This window comes from Uloborus diversus, chromosome 1 (assembly GCF_026930045.1).
Source record: "Uloborus diversus isolate 005 chromosome 1, Udiv.v.3.1, whole genome shotgun sequence".
Taxonomy (NCBI): Eukaryota; Metazoa; Arthropoda; class Arachnida; order Araneae; family Uloboridae; genus Uloborus; species Uloborus diversus.
Window position 1 is genome coordinate 237,995,174 of NC_072731.1, and position 20,997 is coordinate 238,016,170.

The window sequence follows — 20,997 nt, forward strand, 5'->3', positions numbered from 1 at the left end:
AAATTGAAGTTTCGGAGACATTTTTAGACGGTCTTTGGTGACGCAAGAGGAGAAGAAATTTGTAGGATAGCAACTGCATCAGTTGTGCTGTATCAGTTGTTTTAAAGTTGTTGTATCAGAAATTTGGAGGATAGCAAATGCATCAGTTATGCTGCATCAGTTATTATCTAGAAATAATAACTGCAATGCGTAGGGCCTGTCGCAACTCGTGATTATGAAAAACATAATTTGAATTCAAAATTTCAGAATTCAAATTTTTTTTTCTTTCTTTTTTCGTGTAGCTTTGTCATTTATTTTCAAGCACAGATACAAGGGAGGGGCGGTGGGAGAGATTGCCCCACCTAGAGGGACTCTGCATCTGCAGTGTTTCCAGATTTTAGCTCAAAAACACCAAGTGAGGGCCGTCTTTGATGACGTTAGAAAAAGGAGTGGGGTTCGAAACTCCGAGCAAGAAATTTTTCAAAATTAAAGTTTCGAAGACATTTTTAGACGGTCTTTGGTGACGCAAGAGGAGAAGAAATTTGTAGGATAGCAACTGCATCAGTTATGCTGTATCAGTTGTTTTAAAGTTGTTGTATCAGAAATTTGGAGGATAGCAAATGCATCAGTTATGCTGCATCAGTTATTATCTAGAAATAATAACTGCAACTCGTGATTATGAAAAACATAATTTGAATTCAAAATTTCAGAATTCAATTTTTTTTTCTTTCTTTTTTCGTGCAGCTTTGTCATTTATTTTCAAGCACAGATACAAGGGAGGGGCGGTGGGAGCGATTGCCCCACCTAGAGGGACTCTGCATCTGCAGTGTTTCCAGATTTTAGCTCAAAAACACCAAGTGAGGGCCGTCTTTGATGACGTTAGAAAAAGGAATGGGGTTCAAAACTCCGAGCAAGAAATTTTTCAAAATTAAAGTTTCGAAGACATTTTTAGACGGTCTTTGGTGACGCAAGAGGAGAAGAAATTTGTAGGATAGCAACTGCATCAGTTATGCTGTATCAGTTGTTTTAAAGTTGTTGTATCAGAAATTTGGAGGATAGCAAATGCATCAGTTATGCTGCATCAGTTATTATCTAGAAATAATAACTGCAATGCGTAGGGCCTGTCGCAACTCGTGATTATGAAAAACATAATTTGAATTCAAAATTTCAGAATTCAAATTTTTTTTTTCTTTCTTTTTTCGTGTAGCTTTGTCATTTATTTTCAAGCACAGATACAAGGGAGGGGCGGTGGGAGCGATTGCCCCACCTAGAGGGACTCTGCACCTGCAGTGTTTCCAGATTTTAGCTCAAAAACACCAAGTGAGGGCCGTCTTTGATGACGTTAGAAAAAGGAATGGGGTTCGAAACTCCGAGCAAGAAATTTTTCAAAATTGAAGTTTCGAAGACATTTTTAGACGGTCTTTGGTGACGCAAGAGGAGAAGAAATTTGTAGGATAGCAACTGCATCAGTTATGCTGTATCAGTTGTTTTAAAGTTGTTGTATCAGAAATTTGGAGGATAGCAAATGCATCAGTTATGCTGCATCAGTTATTATCTAGAAATAATAACTGCAATGCGTAGGAAGTTATTATCTAGAAATAATAACTGCAACTCGTGATTATGAAAAACATAATTTGAATTCAAAATTTCAGAATTCAAATTTTTTTTCTTTCTTTTTTCGTGCAGCTTTGTCATTTATTTTCAAGCACAGATACAAGGGAGGGGCGGTGGGAGCGATTGCCCCACCTAGAGGGACTCTGCATCTGCAGTGTTTCCAGATTTTAGCTCAAAAACACCAAGTGAGGGCCGTCTTTGATGACGTTAGAAAAAGGAATGGGGTTCGAAACTCCGAGCAAGAAATTTTTCAAAATTAAAGTTTCGAAGACATTTTTAGACGGTCTTTGGTGACGCAAGAGGAGAAGAAATTTGTAGGATAGCAACTGCATCAGTTATGCTGTATCAGTTGTTTTAAAGTTGTTGTATCAGAAATTTGGAGGATAGCAAATGCATCAGTTATGCTGCATCAGTTATTATCTAGAAATAATAACTGCAATGCGTAGGAAGTTATTATCTAGAAATAATAACTGCAACTCGTGATTATGAAAAACATAATTTGAATTCAAAATTTCAGAATTCAAATTTTTTTTCTTTCTTTTTTCGTGCAGCTTTGTCATTTATTTTCAAGCACAGATACAAGGGAGGGGCGGTGGGAGCGATTGCCCCACCTAGAGGGACTCTGCATCTGCAGTGTTTCCAGATTTTAGCTCAAAAACACCAAGTGAGGGCCGTCTTTGATGACGTTAGAAAAAGGAATGGGGTTCGAAACTCCGAGCAAGAAATTTTTCAAAATTAAAGTTTCGAAGACATTTTTAGACGGTCTTTGGTGACGCAAGAGGAGAAGAAATTTGTAGGATAGCAACTGCATCAGTTATGCTGTATCAGTTGTTTTAAAGTTGTTGTATCAGAAATTTGGAGGATAGCAAATGCATCAGTTATGCTGCATCAGTTATTATCTAGAAATAATAACTGCAATGCGTAGGGCCTGTCGCAACTCGTGATTATGAAAAACATAATTTGAATTCAAAATTTCAGAATTCAATTTTTTTTTTCTTTCTTTTTTCGTGTAGCTTTGTCATTTATTTTCAAGCACAGATACAAGGGATGGGCGGTGGGAGAGATTGCCCCACCTAGAGGGACTCTGCATCTGCAGTGTTTCCAGATTTTAGCTCAAAAACACCAAGTGAGGGCCGTCTTTGATGACGTTAGAAAAAGGAGTGGGGTTCGAAACTCCGAGCAAGAAATTTTTCAAAATTAAAGTTTCGAAGACATTTTTAGACGGTCTTTGGTGACGCAAGAGGAGAAGAAATTTGTAGGATAGCAACTGCATCAGTTATGCTGTATCAGTTGTTTTAAAGTTGTTGTATCAGAAATTTGGAGGATAGCAAATGCATCAGTTATGCTGCATCAGTTATTATCTAGAAATAATAACTGCAATGCGTAGGGCCTGTCGCAACTCGTGATTATGAAAAACATAATTTGAATTCAAAATTTCAGAATTCAAATTTTTTTTTTCTTTCTTTTTTCGTGTAGCTTTGTCATTTATTTTCAAGCACAGATACAAGGGAGGGGCGGTGGGAGCGATTGCCCCACCTAGAGGGACTCTGCACCTGCAGTGTTTCCAGATTTTAGCTCAAAAACACCAAGTGAGGGCCGTCTTTGATGACGTTAGAAAAAGGAATGGGGTTCGAAACTCCGAGCAAGAAATTTTTCAAAATTGAAGTTTCGAAGACATTTTTAGACGGTCTTTGGTGACGCAAGAGGAGAAGAAATTTGTAGGATAGCAACTGCATCAGTTATGCTGTATCAGTTGTTTTAAAGTTGTTGTATCAGAAATTTGGAGGATAGCAAATGCATCAGTTATGCTGCATCAGTTATTATCTAGAAATAATAACTGCAATGCGTAGGAAGTTATTATCTAGAAATAATAACTGCAACTCGTGATTATGAAAAACATAATTTGAATTCAAAATTTCAGAATTCAAATTTTTTTTCTTTCTTTTTTCGTGCAGCTTTGTCATTTATTTTCAAGCACAGATACAAGGGAGGGGCGGTGTTAGCGATTGCCCCACCTAGAGGAACTCTGCATCTGCAGTGTTTCCAGATTTTAGCTCAAAAACACCAAGTGAGGGCCGTCTTTGATGACGTTAGAAAAAGGAATGGGGTTCGAAACTCCGAGCAAGAAATTTTTCAAAATTGAAGTTTCGAAGACATTTTTAGACGATCTTTGGTGACGCAAGAGGAGAAGAAATTCGTAGGATAGCAACTGCATCAGTTGTGCTGTATCAGTTGTTTTAAAGTTGTTGTATCAGAAATTTGGAGGATAGCAAATGCATCAGTTATGTTGCATCAGTTATTATCTAGAAATAATAACTGCAATGCGTAGGGCCTGTCGCAACTCGTGATTATGAAAAACATAATTTGAATTCAAAATTTCAGAATTCAATTTTTTTTTCTTTCTTTTTTCGTGTAGCTTTGTCATTTATTTTCAAGCACAGATACAAGGGAGGGGCGGTGGGAGAGATTGCCCCACCTAGAGGGACTCTACATCTGCAGTGTTTCCAGATTTTAGCTCAAAAACACCAAGTGAGGGCCGTCTTTGATGATGTTAGAAAAAGGAGTGGGGTTCGAAACTCCGAGCAAGAAATTTTTCGAAATTGAAGTTTCGAAGACATTTTTAGAGGGTCTTTGGTGACGCAAGAGGAGAAGAAATTGGGAGGCAGTGGTGTTCCTAGGGTTGGTGTCAATTTCTGCGATGGTTTAAATAAAAGTAGTGTACTTCTAACTTTTTTGTAAAGGTATTTTAAACGAGTTTTATTTCGGTTTCAATTTTAAATCCATTTATTTCTTTACTTGAATTGTTACTTAGTATTGGGGAGAATTTTCTTTCCTTTCTTAACTCTAACGCCTTATTTAATGTAGTATATCTTCAAAATGTTGGTGATGCGTTTATATCCTCATTTACTGCGCTCTTTTTACATTTTTTTTCCAGTTTATAACTTTAGGTTTAAAAATTACTTAATTCATAAAACAGATAAAATAATAGATTAATATTATTGTTTATAATTCTATTTATTTTTGGTTTGATTTTGACGGCATTATATTTTATAACTTGAATCCAATTTTTGTATTTCAACTAAGTAAAATAAAAACCTCAATAAATAGTCAACTGGATAAGTGGTTACTCTGTTTAAATCGTCGTTTTCCTTTGGTCCCGAGAAGGTTTCATTCACAGTAATGTAAAAGGATCCTCCTTCACTAGTCACCATACTTAACTTCACCCCGATTAACTAGTCACTCAAAAATAGTTTTCTAAAATTATCTTTTCATATCGGATCTTAGAAAAAAGTATCGGACTCAGTTTAAATGCTATGCGATTGTCATTTTTGCTTGAAAGCTCCCTCCTTGCTTCTGGTCATTCAAAGCATACTTCTTGCTCCGCTATAAAAAAAATAATAATAATAATAATTTTCACTTGCATCGTTGTGGTTCGATGAAGTTTTTAACCTGTCAGGAAAACTCAAACTTTCCTTTTTATCTTTTGAAGAAAAAAATGAAATTCCTTTACTTCAGAATCTTTAAAAGAAAAAATGATTGATTATAGTGAAGTCGAAAATATGAATTTATCTCCATCCAGCAAGACAGACATAATCTAATACCTGGAGAAATTTCCTTAGTATTTAACATCCGTTTTGAGTTCCTACTAATATATAGTAGGGTGGTTCAAAAAAACTTTTTTTCAGCTAGAGTCCAGGACATCTCCCATTTTTTTACACTTACTAATAGTATTATGCTGTAAAAATTTTAGCTTCTTACTCAAATTTTAAGACGGTGCTCAAAGACCCCTTAATTTAACATTAGTCGTATCATAGGAAATGCTACAAATTGAGAAATATTTAATTTCCCCCAGCTGTTTTTCAGTAAATAATTATTTTATTCCAATGTATATTCATATTTCTAGTGTCTATTATAATATGTAGCATTGTTTTTTCAGTTCGAGGTATATTTTAACCCCCCTCCCCATACTATTGAAGTTTGAGGGAGGGGGTTGAGCACCCTCTTTCAGTTGAAATAGGAAGTTAATATTCATCCAGTCTATTGCTATCCACAAGTCTGAAAATATTGAAGGGTGTCCCGGTATCTTGGAGAAACTTTTTTTTTAATGTATTTTTACACCACCCTAATATATGCAGGGTGCGGAGAAAGTTCCCACAATTTTGTTTTAAACTTTTTTTGGCATTAAAGGTATTTGAGGTTTAATCATTTGTTCTTTGTTAGTTCATTGAGTTAGTGAGCTATGAATCGTGAAAATGTGCATGTTACTGTCGTTGAATTACACAAGAAGGGAATGAAAAAAGGGAATGAGAACAGCCGATATTATTCGAACGACTGGATTCAAGAGTAAAACAGTCTATGACGCTGTGAAACGCTACAAGGAGATTGGAGGGACTGACGACCGTCCACGGAGTGGTCGTCCAACCACTGCAAAATGCCTGGAATGAGATAACGGTGGAAGCGTGCGCGAGCATCGTCGGCAATTTCAGACTGCGGCTCCGTAAATGTATTGAAGCCCAAGGAGCCAATTTTGAACAATGTTATAATTTTTTGTTTAATGTTATTATTATTGTTTCAATAAGGAGTTTTTATTGCTTTAACTTGTTGATTTGTTGAATTATGTGTTAGTTACAGTCTATTGAAATGTCTAACAAAATTGTGGGAACTTTCTCCGCACCCTGTAGGTATTGATTTCATAAGCTATTGGATATGTCACTAAATTCTACAGCTATTTATGAAAGTATTTCAGTAGCTTTTAAAGTATTTTTTTCCTTCCTCTTTAATTTCCCTTTCCACATAAGTAGTCACTCCGCATAAAAGGTCAAACATTTTTGGTCCCTTGAGTGACGACTGAATGAGGTTTTATTATTAAGGGGTTTTTTAATGCCTTACACCCATAAGCTCACGTTTTTCTGCTCTGTAAAAGGGAATTAGTGAAACCCCGAAAAATGCATCTGAAATTTATTGCAGACTTGCATTTATAACTTAAAATTTACAGCAGACGCTCGCTTTACGCGGGGGCTTCGTTCCTCAGAAATGCCGCGTAAATCGAAACCGCGTAAATTGGGACTTAATATTAGTGTTAAAATAGGGGTTAGGTTCGTAGATAAAAAAAAAATACTTCATTCTAGTAATGACTAAATGTATAATACGTTTAATGTGTACTTATATCGATTTCTATGCACAACATGCATAAAGAAAACTCAAATTAATTTAATGTTTAATGAAAAGGAGCTGGCTATGATTATCTTTTGATAGTCCAGAATTTTTTTTCTGTAGTTCTTTGCAGAGCATTAACGCATCCATGATCACTCCCATGATAGAATCTTCCTTCCATGATAGATTCTTCCTTCACTAACAAATCAGAAAGATCATTTCGATTGTCTAGGAATGGCTCAAAATTTTTAATGTTAACATTTTTGGTTGTGTGTCATCGATGTCGGTATCCTCGTTGCTTTTGTCCTCCTTTGCTCTTTTTCCAGTGAGTTTTGAACTGTGTGAGTTTAATATCTTTACTTCTGGAAAGAGCTCTGGAATCAATCGCATGAAATGTCTCCAGTGGCCCGACTTTGATTATTAGCACGCCAAAATGCAGTTGATTACGCGTAATCTGCTATCTTTAGGAGTTTGGATTTTGGAAGAGGGGAAAATTTTATCTGTTTGCATTGCCGCATCCGCGTAAAACCGAAACTTATCCGCGTAAAATGAGATAAAGGTGTCAAATCTTAAACCGCGTATAATCGAAACCTCGTAAAATAAACCCGCGTAAAACGAGGGTCTTCTGTATTATCATTTGATTTCATTTCTAAAATCTGTAATACTTCACTTAAATACGTTTGGAATGCCTCCTTAACTGTCCCCGAGAATAGCATCCTGTACGGACATTTTCCCCTCACATGATTAACGACACTACTATGCGAAAATTAATCAATATTTATGCTTTAAAATATTTAAATACTTTAAAGGGGAAAAATATATTCTTATACAAAAAGAGCAAAGCCAAATAATAGTTAAATAATAAGAAATGCGTTTAACAAAACCTAATTCATTCCCAAAGTTATGACTGCTTTCCCTAAAAGTAATTGTATTTCGTATTATTAGCTTGTATTAAGAGAGACAGAAAAAAGCTATTTAATTCTGAACCGTTGCCAAATGGCAGTTTATTATAATTACAAAAAGAAAAAACCGAGTTAATAAAAAAAATCAATATGCATGAATGTTTTCTGTTAAATATCAAAACGCATGATGCTCTTTAAAATTGTTCAAATCAAAAAACGAAATATGCGAATAAGATCGTACGCATTGCTTCAAAAAATTACATTAACAAAACTGAATTTTAAGAATGAGAAACTCGAAAGTTCCTATCTAGAAGTAAATTACTTCTCTGTGTTTCTTTTAATGAAAAGCCATTTATAACTTTAAAATTGGCCACAACGTAAACTGTATTCTTGTAATTATATTTGTTAGATACTTATTATGTATTTTATTATTTTTAGAGGTATTTTTGGAAAATTTGTCTCGTTATTCCATTATTATTTTTTATTAATGGGGTCGTTTCCAATATTTTAAAAGTATTTTTTTCTGAAAGAACATGCTTAAAATAGGATCTAACCATTTTTTAAATAATTTGTTTAAGTTCTATATTTTTAAAAAAATACTTAAATCGGTCATTTTTCATTGTTTACATTTCTTGTCGATGACATCACAAATGATGAAATGCCATTCTGAGTTGCCATTCACAGAGCAAAATATTTAATTCGCATCTTTACTCACGTGTATTGGCAACGATGTGGTTGATAGCAAGCGTAGAGCGCAATTTTAATTCGCTTCTTGATTATCATAAAGTGGAAACGCGGTACAAAATGCGCCAAAGAGCATCATCAAGACCACGCCTTGTTTGCAAAATCGGACATTTTAAAAAATTAATTAAAAAATAACTGTTGGGAAAATGAAAGAATTTTCTGGGACCATGTTATTGTTTTTGCTTATTCTATCAATTTCAGTAACTAAAAGTAATACTTTTGACTGAAGGAAACAACCCCATTTTAACATGCGGTATTTAAATAATAGTTACACTTCGAGCTTTACAGTTTTTCCAAATTTTTATGCATTAGCACAGAATTATTAGTTTTATCGAGAAATTTTATTTTTTTCCCCCAAAATGGTAGTCTTAAAGATTTGTAAGGGAGTAATGTGCAGACTGATTTTTTTTTCAACACCGAATCATAATCACAAGCACAAACACAGTTAAAAGAGAACATAATTTTGAACACTGGTTATGAACTCATCAGTCTGGAATACACAATAACCGAGCTGAATACAGCAGGATTTTCAAATCGCAAGACATATTTTCTCTTTTACAACGATTCTTTTATACCTGAGACAGAAAATCAAGCTCAAATATCCCCAAGATTTCGTTAATTAAAACAAAAAGTGCACCCGTAGGATTTTTCACGAAATCACTTCCTGAAATCCAACGAAAATTTCTTGTGGTTTGAGCAAGCGTTTCTGAGAACGTTGGGTTTGAAATAAGTGTTTACATTTCTTAAACAAATCTGTGCTTACACGATTTCTTTTTCTCAATGTTTGACAGCATACGAGTTGAGAATGCAGTTCTAGTATTAGATAGCTTTAAGACTAAGGAAAAATAGTTACTTGAACATCTTCCAGTTTTTTAATAAAATGAGTCAGTTAAATGTACATGGATGGAAAAACATACAACCCAGGTTTCTTAGTCAAAAAATTATATTTTAATGGAAATATGTGTTTATTTTTATCTTTAATTTTTTTATCGTTAAAATATTGTTACAAATCCTGTAAATAGTAATTATTGTAGTAACGTAACCTGTAAATAGTTTCCCGTAATGAATATACAACCCCTTTTCATATGGCTAAAGTATACGACCCCTATTTCCTTTTTGTTCATTGATAAAATTTGATAACGGTCTACTACTTTACAGAAGCGTGTGGAATATTTGAGAAATTTCTTTTCGTTGTCTATATAAGCCGTTAGCGATGGATAAACAGGAGAGTTTCGATTGAGATTTCGAACGGAGAGCATATTTGCTCTGTTTATTGCGAGGCATTTTCGCTGTGTTGTTTTCGTATTTGGAAGTAAATACGTGTGTAAACGTTGAGTTTACGGTGTTGTGTGATAATTGCTTAATTGCTGATGAATAATTTAGCAGTTGTTGACGATATTTCCTGTACATAGTGTAAATAAATTTCCTGTGTTTTTATCAAGAACTGTGTCTTCATTTCAAGAAAGTGGAAGTCGCACCGAATCCGTTACAATATTTAATAAATGTTTCTTTTTCATCAATAAATCACAAAACATAAAAATTTCAACAAAAAAAAACCCCAAGCTCTATCAACCTTAAGTTTGAACCTTTCACGAAGATTCGTTCAGGGCCATTGTTTTTTGTGTTTTTGAAATCACTTATTAGAAATAAAAATTTGCTAAAATTTTATTTATTTGAATTTAATGTAAAAAACTACATTACTTTCAATTATATTCAATGTTATGATCAGTCTTTTAAGAAATTGTGTTTCAAATTTCATTAAAACTTAATAATGTGACAAATTTTAAGAAGCGAAACAAAAGAAAATACTAGCATCACCACAATTTGTGAAGAATTCAAATAAGAACTAAATATTACTGTATAAGTTGAAAACATGTTTTTATTAATTTATGCCCATGTAAGATGCTAATTGTTTTATATTTCTATTTTAGGTGTTTGTCAATGAAGCGTTCTGAATATCATCCTTCAGGTGCGAAGAGTTGTATTCTTCAAAATCATTTCATTTCGCATTTTTGATTGAAATTTGATTTAGCCTTTCCACGTTGAACAACATCTCTATGATTTATTAGGGAAATGTTTATGCTAGTGCAAAAGTCTTTCTGAAAGCTACAGATATTTGCAAATTAGAACACATGACAAACTGATGCCGAATTAAGTCTGAAGTACCAATTTGCAATGGAGATTTTTTTTTCTTTCTATTTTTTTACAAAAATTTATAATGAGCTTAATAAGCATAGTATATGAATAATGTATTGGATTCTTAAAATTATGCGAAATTTATAATTATGAATAGGTAATTTTATTTCATATGTGGAACACACATACATAATTTTAAAAATGTGAAATATTCTATCAGAACATTTACATTTATTTAGCACTAAAAGCACGTCTGTGTTATAATTCAAATGCTTTAAAACATGCAGAGCTTAATATTAGCTTTATATTATCGTCATGGCATGAAACACATGTTACCTCACGTGAGCTTAATTGATTATCTGCTAGAGTGATTTGAACACAACTCATGTAACTGCATAATTTTGGAATAACGCATCTGATGAAAGGACTGATTATCTTGATAGTATCTCCACCAGACGTATCTTTCTGGAACTGAGTCTCAGAGAAATTGATTGATTGTATCACCTGAACAATATATCTTGAAGAATGATTTTTATCTCTAAGATATCGCCTTCAAATGTATCTTTTTGGAACTGAGTCTCTGATACATTGATTGAGTGTGGCACCTGGAAAATATATATTGGACGATGCCATTTATCTTGAATGTGTCGTCTCCAAATGTATCTTTCTAGAATTGAGTCTCTGATTCATTGATTGATTGTGTTACCTGAACAATATAGCTTGAAAAATGATTTTTATCTTGAAGATATCGCCTTCAAATGTATCTTTTTGGAACTGAGTCTCTGATACATTGAATGAGTGTGGCACCTGGAAAATATACATTGGATACTACCATTTATCTTGAATGTGTCGTCTCCAAATGTATCTTTCTAGAATTGAGTCTCAGAGACATTGATTGATTGTGTTACCTGAACAATATAACTTGAAAAATGATTTTTATCTTGAAGATATCGCCTTCAAATGTATCTTTTTGGAACTGAGTCTCTGATACATTGATTGAGTGTGGCACCTGGGAAATATATATTGGACGATGCCATTTATCTTGAATGTGTCGTCTCTAACTGTATCTTTTTAGAATTGAGTCTCTGATTCACTGATTGATTGTAGAAATTGAAGAATGTGCATTGAAGAATTATTTCGCTTGGAGATATCTCCTTCAAGTGTATCTTTTTGGATTTGAGTCTCTGATGCATTGATTGAATGTGGTACCTGAAGAATATACATTTAGAAATGCCACTTTTGATCTAGAATCTCGCATATCAACCACTAAAAGACAGCAATAATGGCTGTATTCACAACTGACTCAATTATTGCTGTCTACGACACAGTGGTGGATAATGGCACCAATAGTTCTGTGAATAGCACTTCAGCAGATTGCACGAATGAGTATTGCGTTTCAGATGAAGATTACCTGGCGATGATCGAAGATTACATCTTTCCCTCGTCTCCAGAATGGATCCTCATAACGCTGCATGTCACAGTGTTCCTGGTGGGCCTAGTTGGCAATGCTCTAGTTTGTGTGTCCGTGTACCGGAATCACACCATGAGGACAGTCACCAATTATTTCATCGTAAACCTGGCCGTTGCTGATTTTCTGGTTATCCTCATATGCCTACCACCTACCGTACTATGGGATGTCACGAAAACATGGTTTTTTGGGAGCATTACTTGTAAGCTCGTCCTTTATCTTCAAGTAAGTTATTATTTCATCTTGCATGCTACATGTAGTGTCATTTAATGAACTTTAAATGAAGGATTTTTGTTATAGTGACCAATGGTTAAGATATCTGAACACGTTAAATGCGCATTTTCGACTGCCTTTCACAATTTTTGTTTATTCCATAGGACAAATACAGGGGTGATTGTGTTCGGGTATTTTACCGAATTTCTGGTATTTTCATCTTGAATTCCGGTATCTTCATCTTCGAAAATACCGGAACTTCTATATTTTCAGAAAAACCCACTTTAGTAAAATTTAGGGCGATGTTTAATGAAACGAAAAAATCCAAATTGAAGACATTTGGTATAAATATAAAGCGTAAGCTACGGTCATGTTTTGTAAACTGGGGGAAGGTAGGAAGAGAAAAGTGATAAGAGCTTCGACTCCTGTCTTAGTTGTTTGCAGTTGGAGGAATTGATCGTATGCAAATATTTTCTTTATTTTATATTCTGGTTTATGATCTTTATCTGCGTGCGTTCTGTTGTTATTGAACTAATTCTAAATATACTTTATCGTCATTAATATGCTCCTCGTAAATATAAATTAGTTTGTTTAATTAAATTTTACTAGTTAACTCTTACTTTTCATTTGGCTACTTTTTTTTTCTTTGATAAATTTATTCATTTGAACTTTGCATGTTCTCATTTAAAAAATGAGGTATCTGGATAAATCTGAAGATATTGGCTCCATCGATGTAGAAAAGAAGAACAAGTTTAATTGGGAATGGTTAAACAGAGTGGATTCCTACAATGAAAAGATGGAAATATAGTGTAAAAAAATTGATAGGGCTGGATTTTGGTTTTGTGTTTCTTGCAACAAGCCTTTCACATATGCTAATGATGGTGTGAAGGCATTATTGCAATGCAACATTCTTCTACAAATACTCATAAAAGAAACCGGGAATCATTAAAAAATGCTGGTGTATTAGGCTTTAGTGTATTCTTTACTAATAATAAAGCTGAAAGTCTCTCTGTCCGGAGGATGTCTGTAGGATATCTGTAGGATGTCTGTGACGCGCCTAGACCGTTGGGCCGATTTTCATGAAATTTGGCACAAAGTTAGTTTGTAGCATGGGGGTGTGCACCTTGAAGCGATTTTTCGAAAATTCGATGTGGTTCTTTTTCTATTCCAATTTTAAGAACAAAACTATGATAAATTACGAAATTATCATAACGTGGAACCGTAACATGGGCACAAGCCAATTGGCGAGATACGAAATTATCATAACGTGGAACTGTAACGTGGGTACAAGCCAATTGGCGAGAAAATTCACCATACATTATTTGTAAATATACAGGCGAACCAAAAGACCTTTTAATTTTTCTATTACGGGCAAAGCCGTGCGAGTGCCACTAGTAGTAAATGAATGTAATTAATGGTTAAGGATTCAGATACAAAGGAGGAAAATAAAACATTCTTTGAAAAATTTTAAGAAATGAGAAAAATTAAAAGAATTTAATTCCCACCATGCACATGGACGTATGAAGTCCAATTAAAACTTCGAGTTTTAGCCCCAACAAATAACTATGTATCTAAATTATTTATATACATAATATGATGTGTACATACACGTAATGTGTATATACATGCCCATCAAAACACTTTTTCTTCTTGGGGAAAAAAAAGTTAAGGTATTTTTTCATGGTTACAATCACCCCTGCAAATAGTATAGCCTTAATAAAACCATTATAGTCTATTATTCGTAAGAATTTTTTCTTTCCATGAGCATATTTAATGGTAAACACATTGAAACTTCAACCGAAGAGGTATTTTTTTATCAATGACTTTCAATACTAAATTTTTTTTATTGGTCTAGAATCCGAAAATGTTCTGCTAATATTTTTACGAAGCGTTGCAAACTTTTGTCTTCATACTGGTGGCTGGAGGATATTTTAAAATGATAATCATTTCAGAAATATTATGTAGTTTATAGTCTGTCCTTGAAATAATCTACTTTTTATTGCTATTAAAAAATTTAAATCTCATAAAGAAAATTTTCTTAAAATTTGTGTCTGTAATAAATGTTTAAAATTTTTGGTACCATCTATGAATACGAGTTTATAACTTTGGTAGTTCTATTCCATCATGGGCAGATAAAGGGCAGAAAGTGAAAATTTTTCATTTTCATTTTCTTCTTCTTCTTTTTTTTTTTTTTTTTTTTTTTTTTTTTGTCATCTACTGTACGCAAGCTTTACTGTACAAGCTTGACTATTTCGTTTCCGCTGAAAAAGGTCCGTTGAAAACGTCTAATTCCAACATTTCTCTGTTGTGAGTATTGAATCTAGAATGCGTTTCCTCAAATATCTCGAACTACAGTATCATTATATAATGGTAATATCATTCTAATAATTTAACTCTTTTATTTTATATCATTTTTGAAGTTTTTGAAAAAAAAGTCTTTAAAATTCTAAAACCATCTGTAGCTTGTGCAAAACTTGTGAAAGTATTTTTGAAAGAGGTAATTCATAGTTAATTTTTATTAAAATTATAGTATAAAAAGTAATTGTGCAATTGTTTCGAATTTAAGTTTCCCAAAAAAGGACTCTCATGGTGTTCGGATACCTTGATTACACTTAATATCCCCTGAGCCCAAAATTAGTTTATAACTATCATAATTCATACACCAGAAAATGCATAGCATGACGGGTTACATTAAATGCATCAATTCTGTTTAAACTACTACTATAATGTACTTGAATAAACACCATAACACTGTAAATTTGTTATTAGCTACAATGCTGCTTCAGTGTGTGCGAATTATTTCAAACTCGAATGTTTAAAAAAAAAATGGGAAAAACGATGGAAAGTAGGAATGAACAAAATATGTCCTCCTTTTTTCAACACCCTTTTCCTTTCCTTTAAAAATCTTTTAACTCCCTTCAGTTTTTACTTTTATCATTTTTCGCTTCTTATTAACTATCTCATTAATTTCAAGAGCACATTGTATTCGTCTTGTAGGATTTTTTTACTTTTTCATCAGCTATCTTTCTTTATTTTTTTAGCTCAATGTTGCTTCGAGTTTGACAGCTTTAGTGCATTCTTAACGGACAACGTGAGTGCTTTAACATCACTCTACACCGTCACTGAACATTTACCACTGAACATTTTTCCTGATCCCTTCTTGAGGCGCACATAATAATCTCCAGTTCTTGGCTTGCCATTTTTTAAGTCTTCTTAAATCTTCCATTAATTATTCTCTTTTTCATATAATGCAATATCATTCTTAATTGTTCTTCATGATTAAATATATTTTAATTATTTTCTGCTTATGACGCGGAATGTGTAAAGACGTTATAGGAGCGGTAATGTTAATTGCTAGTTGTAATTAATGATCAATAGAATTTTAAGTTATTTTCTGCTTTTACTGATTTGGAATGTATAATGACGTTATAGTAGCGGATATGTTGAGTATCGATGCATGCATATAACAAATTTCAAATTTCTTGGTTTTTCTTAACAATTAATCGAGTTTAATTTATTTTCTGCTTTAACTGACTCGGTTAACTCTAGTTTTCGTCGACATTTAAAATTTTCTCCCCCCTCCCTTCAATATATCAAGAGGTAAGATTGAAACTGAAAAGCAGAGGGGAAGAAAATTTCGTATCAGCGAAAAGTAGGGGACTCGGAATTCACAACGACGTTCTAGTAGCGACCATGTTGAATATCGATATACTTATATAATACCTTGATTAATTGTTCTTAATGATTAATAGATTTTAATTTATTTTCTGTTTTAACTGTATCGCAATCCACAATGACGTTATAGTAACGGACAAATTAATCTTTTTTTTTTTTTTGTATTAATGATTCGTAGAATGTTTAAGTTATTTTATGGTTTTACTGATTTGGATTGTATCATAACGCAATAGTAGCGGCTATGTATAGCATCGATGTATGCATATAATACCATGCTTGATATTTCTTAATAATTAATCGAGTTTCATTTATTTTTTGCTTTCACTGACTCGGAAAACACAACGACGTTCGAACGATCATGTTGAATATTGATATACTTATATAATGCCTTGATTAATTGTTCTTAATGATTAGTAAAATTTCATTTATTTTCGGCTTTACTGAATCGGAATACACAATGACGTTATAGTAGTGGCATGTTAATTGTTAATTGTAATTAATCATTAATAGATTTTTTAGGTTATTTTCTGCTTTTACTGATTTGGTATGTACAATGGCATTATATTTGCGACCATGTTGAATATCGATGCATTTATATAATATCTCGATTAATTGATCTTGATTAATGGAATTTATTTTCCGTTTTTACTGACTCAGAAAGCACAATACTGTAAAGGTAACGGCGAAGTTAAATATCTCAATTTTTTGGATCAGGTCGCTAATTGATAACTTAAAAAAGAAGAAGAAAAACTCCTCTATCGATCAAGAAAATGGGTATCATTTTTGACATTATTCTCTCGCTTATATTACACAACTGAAATTTTCGAATTTCGGTTAAAGATTTATCGAAAACAAAGAATTATAATCAGTAGCCCTATCTTGAAAGTTATTCAGCAGTAGGCAACGTTTTTTGAACTAGCTCCCAAATGTTTGTTCCCCGCCTTTTTAATGTTCTTTGTCTGCAAGAATAAAACAGATCTTCCCAAATTTTTGTGGTACGAGTAGTGCAATGATGTAGTCTTCTTGTTTTATCATATTAGTATTGCAAATAAACATGTGGATATGAGACATAACAGAACAACTTATTGACAGTCTTTCATAAAAAGCTAGTTTCCATTAGAACGAAGGAGTTTTTTGTATTACAGTTCAGCTCGCTTATAACGAGCCCTGATTTAACGAGAACTCGGATTTAGTGAGGAAAACAGAAATACTTGGTTAGTATTAGTACAATGTTAAGTCGATTGGGACTAAAACTCGCTCTTAACGAGCAAACCCCGCTTAAAGCGAGCAATATTTTTGTCATTGGTGAAATTTCTATTGACTTCTAGCTCAGCTTATCCTTTTTTTGGTAAATGTTCTTTAATATTCCAAAGTCAACCAAAGTCATAGTAATAAATCATGAATCCTGAGAACAAGCGATGATGAAACTTCTTTTAATTTGTGGAGTATAGAAACATTCAAAAATTATGTATGCGTTTATGTGTAGGGGAGACCGGGGTTAGTTGTGCCAGGGGCAAGTTGTACCATCGAGCCTCCTGACTGAGCCAATAGGTTTCAACACCTGTCGTGTCATGTGAGAGAGCAGGTTGATGGTCTCAGTGTGTTGTGTAAGCTTGTAAGTATAGCGTTGGACTGTTTTCAAGATAAAATTATTTATTGTGTTTTCTACAGCAAAAGTAAACTTTGGGACCTGCGTTGGAATTGTCATTGCCACTAAGGATACTGAGGTGTAAAAACTTGCTTAACATTATTTAAATACCTATGTTTCGAGACGTTATTCTATGCATTTCATTTGTTGATTATGATACTATTTCGAAATTTATTCAGTAAAATTCAAAATTGCGTAACTTGGGGCTAGTTGTGACAAAGTCAAGGAGGCACGTTGTGACAGTGTCACTACTTGCACCGGTCTATTATTCATCAGAGATGAAAGCGTTGATGACCAAAATGATAGTGAAAGTAATAAATATGAAGCTGTTATCAAATCCAGCACTTCAGCAATAAATTTGGTTAATGATAGTAAGAATCCAGAGCAGTTTTCAGAAGTGAGAAATCTCATTGAATTAAACGAGTATATGACAGTTGACATTAGCATTGTAACAGCGGTACGTTTTATAGAAAAAAGACGTCCACCTAAAGCTGGAAATTGAAAGTGCAATCACTCCGCTCGTAAATGTTTTAAAACCTGTTATTCTAGCAATCGCAATTCAAGAGAAAATTCGAGCAGAACAAAAAGCAAGAGAACGCTAAAAGCAAATTGAAAAAGAAAAAACAAAGTCTAAACTGTCCGAAAATGCTAAAAGGTGCACAAAAAATACAATAATCTTATTTAAAAAAATTAAAGAAGAAAGATTCTGATAGCTCTAAAGATGATAAAAATTGATTATGTCTTGCTTGCTTGGAGCATTACAAAGTTTCTTAACCTGTAGAAGACTGGGTATAATGCATGACACTTAAAAACTGATCTCATGACAAATGTACCAAAAAAAAACTTTATTTCATTTGAATTAACAGCACATCGGATGTTGAAACAAGCGATGATAATGAGTGATTATAAAAATAGGTAGATCTGTAGGATATTGGCCTACACACTGTACCGAAAAGATTAAATATGGTCAAAAATTAATGTTGGTCTACTTTTTATCTTTCCTGATTAACACAGTTTTTTAATGTGTCTCTAAAAAAGAGTTTACAAGTGGAAATAACTTAATAATTTTCATTAATTTACTTAATAATTTTCATTTTGTTTAAAGTGTTATTCAAAATATGAAGGTGTTCTTTTTTGTGTGTTGTGTGTCAAAAGCATTATAAATAAATATTTTTTTCATTCTTAACTTAAAATATCCCATTTAACTGCATTTTTTACATAATTTGTACATATTACAACGTATTTGTACGTGTTCTTTGGGTGTCACAACGTGGCTCAAGCATGTCACTACTAGCCCCGATACGGGGCAAGTTGAGACAAACTTAGAGGCTACGGAAATTCCATTTTTTATCATGAAAAACGTTCAAATCAACGTTGATAATTGTTTTATAAATATATTGCTCAAGATTTACTCAAATAATCTGATGCATTAAATGTTTCACCTCGGTTCAAATCTTACGGTAATATCAAAAATGACAAAATTGTCTCTGCTAGCCCCGGTCTTCCCTATTCCTCAAAAACAATAACATAAAAAAAAGAGACAATCGGCGATTTTAAAGCAAAGTAATCAACCTATGTGTAACTGCTCGGTGATTAATTAAAAAGAGGGAAAAAACAACTATGATAAACTTTCATGATTTTTTTTCACGAACTCGCTTTTTAAGAGCACTCTGTTATAACAAGCAAATATCGCAGTCCCTTAGCGTTCGTTATAAACGAGTTTGACTGTACATATTATGTTGGTGGCATTATTAGTTAACTTTTCCCGCAAAGATTTTTGCATTATTATTTGTAATATTTTAAATAAATTAGCGTGATATCTACGATAAGAAGCTAACGCATTCGAAAAAAAAATCAGATTTATTTGACTCTGATACGGAGCGGCTTTTCATTTCAAAGTCAAAATGGTTTAAGTCATTTCTATATATCTTTATGGTGTTTTCTGTTGTTATCAATTACAGTGGCTCCCAAAAGTTTTCGTACACCTACGACTTTCAATGAAATAGGACCTTATCCGTTGGTTAGAATTAATATTTCGGAATAGGTATTTTATTATAAGATCTATGATCTATTTTTAACAAAACTACATGAAAATTTTTAATAAAACACTAAAACTTAATTTTTTAAAAATCAAAAACCAAAAAGTGCTGGAAATGTTATCTCACAAAAGTCTTCGTACACTTTGAAAAAATGTCAAAAAATTAGTAAATAATCTAACTTTTTATTAAGTGATTATTTAGTAGAACATCATGCAGTAACATTAACAGCTTTTAAACGTCTGGGAATAGATTTCATTGTTTTTTCTTTCTTTTTTTTTTGTGCAATTTCTGAGTAAGTGTTCAGCCGCACTATGAGTCTTAATGTTTCTAGTTCGCTTTTCGTTTCAATGGAGTATTTTCGTAATCTAGCCACCAGATATCTCCAAATATGTTCCATTAAGTTTAAATCTGGCGATTGAGGAGATATTTCTAAGCTTAAAGACAAATTTTGAGACACCAAACGCGAATGTGTGCTTTTTATCGTTCTTTCGATAAAAAAACAAAGTTGTTTCCGATTACCAAATTTTGGGCTAAAAGTTTAAAATTGTTTTCTAAAATATTAAAATGAACAGCATAATTCATTATTTCACCAAAAAATTCCAAATTTCCAAGTCCTGATACTGAGATGCACCCTCACACAAGAACACCTTCACCGTCCTGTTTAACTGATCCAACTAAGTTCTTAAGATTAAATTCCTCTTTTTTTTTCTTCCATTTACAATTATACAACAATTTAACCCAAAATGTTGAATTTATTTTCATCTATAAGTAAGACGTTGTTCCAAAACGTTTTGAGCTTATTTGTCATTGATTTTACGACGGAAAGCATAAGCTAACTGATTTTCACACGAACAAGAAAATTTCTGCGGGGAGAGGTCCCATTTAATCCAGCTAATCAGAAACCTTGACGAACAATTTTAGGTAAAAATTAAACGTAAAATGTTTCATTCAGTTCTGCAGAAACTTTTTCAGTTCTGAAATGTGTATTTTTCATGTTTTTTTTTAAACTGTAAACCTCCGATCACTCTTTGTTAACTTTGCCAGTTGACCTTTTCTTACCTCGTTTTCGATCCTATTCTTGTCTTAAAAGCATTTTATCATGCACTTCACTATAGAATGGTGTAAATTAACCTATTTAGAGACATTTCAAACCAATTTACGGCTACTGTGAGGGAAAAAAATCAAATTTCGAATCGTGTTTGTTGTTTTCTACGCATACCTGCCATTTTAAAATAATAAGCAGAATATTAGGGAATAAATACACAAAAAATTAAAAGCAAATGACTTTACAGTATCATTACAATGCAAAAATAATAAAAAAAACCACATGTGATAATTTTAATTAGGAATTTATTCGGAAGTATTTCAGTGTACGATGACTTTTGTGGCGTATCTTTTCTCTGTCTCTTCGTTTTTTAACAATTT

The 20,997-nt window shown here is 33.0% G+C and overlaps 1 protein-coding gene across 1 annotated transcript in view; it reads left to right on the forward strand.

Annotated features, from left to right (window-relative positions):
* Window positions 1-11,704: 11,704 nt before the first annotated feature.
* The window catches only part of LOC129234209 (orexin receptor type 2-like), a 53,215-nt gene continuing 43,922 nt past the window's right edge, over window positions 11,705-20,997 (forward strand). The window contains exon 1 of the mRNA XM_054868132.1: window positions 11,705-12,222. Within this exon, the coding sequence (XP_054724107.1) occupies window positions 11,812-12,222 (411 nt within the window). The 5' untranslated portion in view covers window positions 11,705-11,811. The remainder of the gene's footprint in view (window positions 12,223-20,997) is intronic.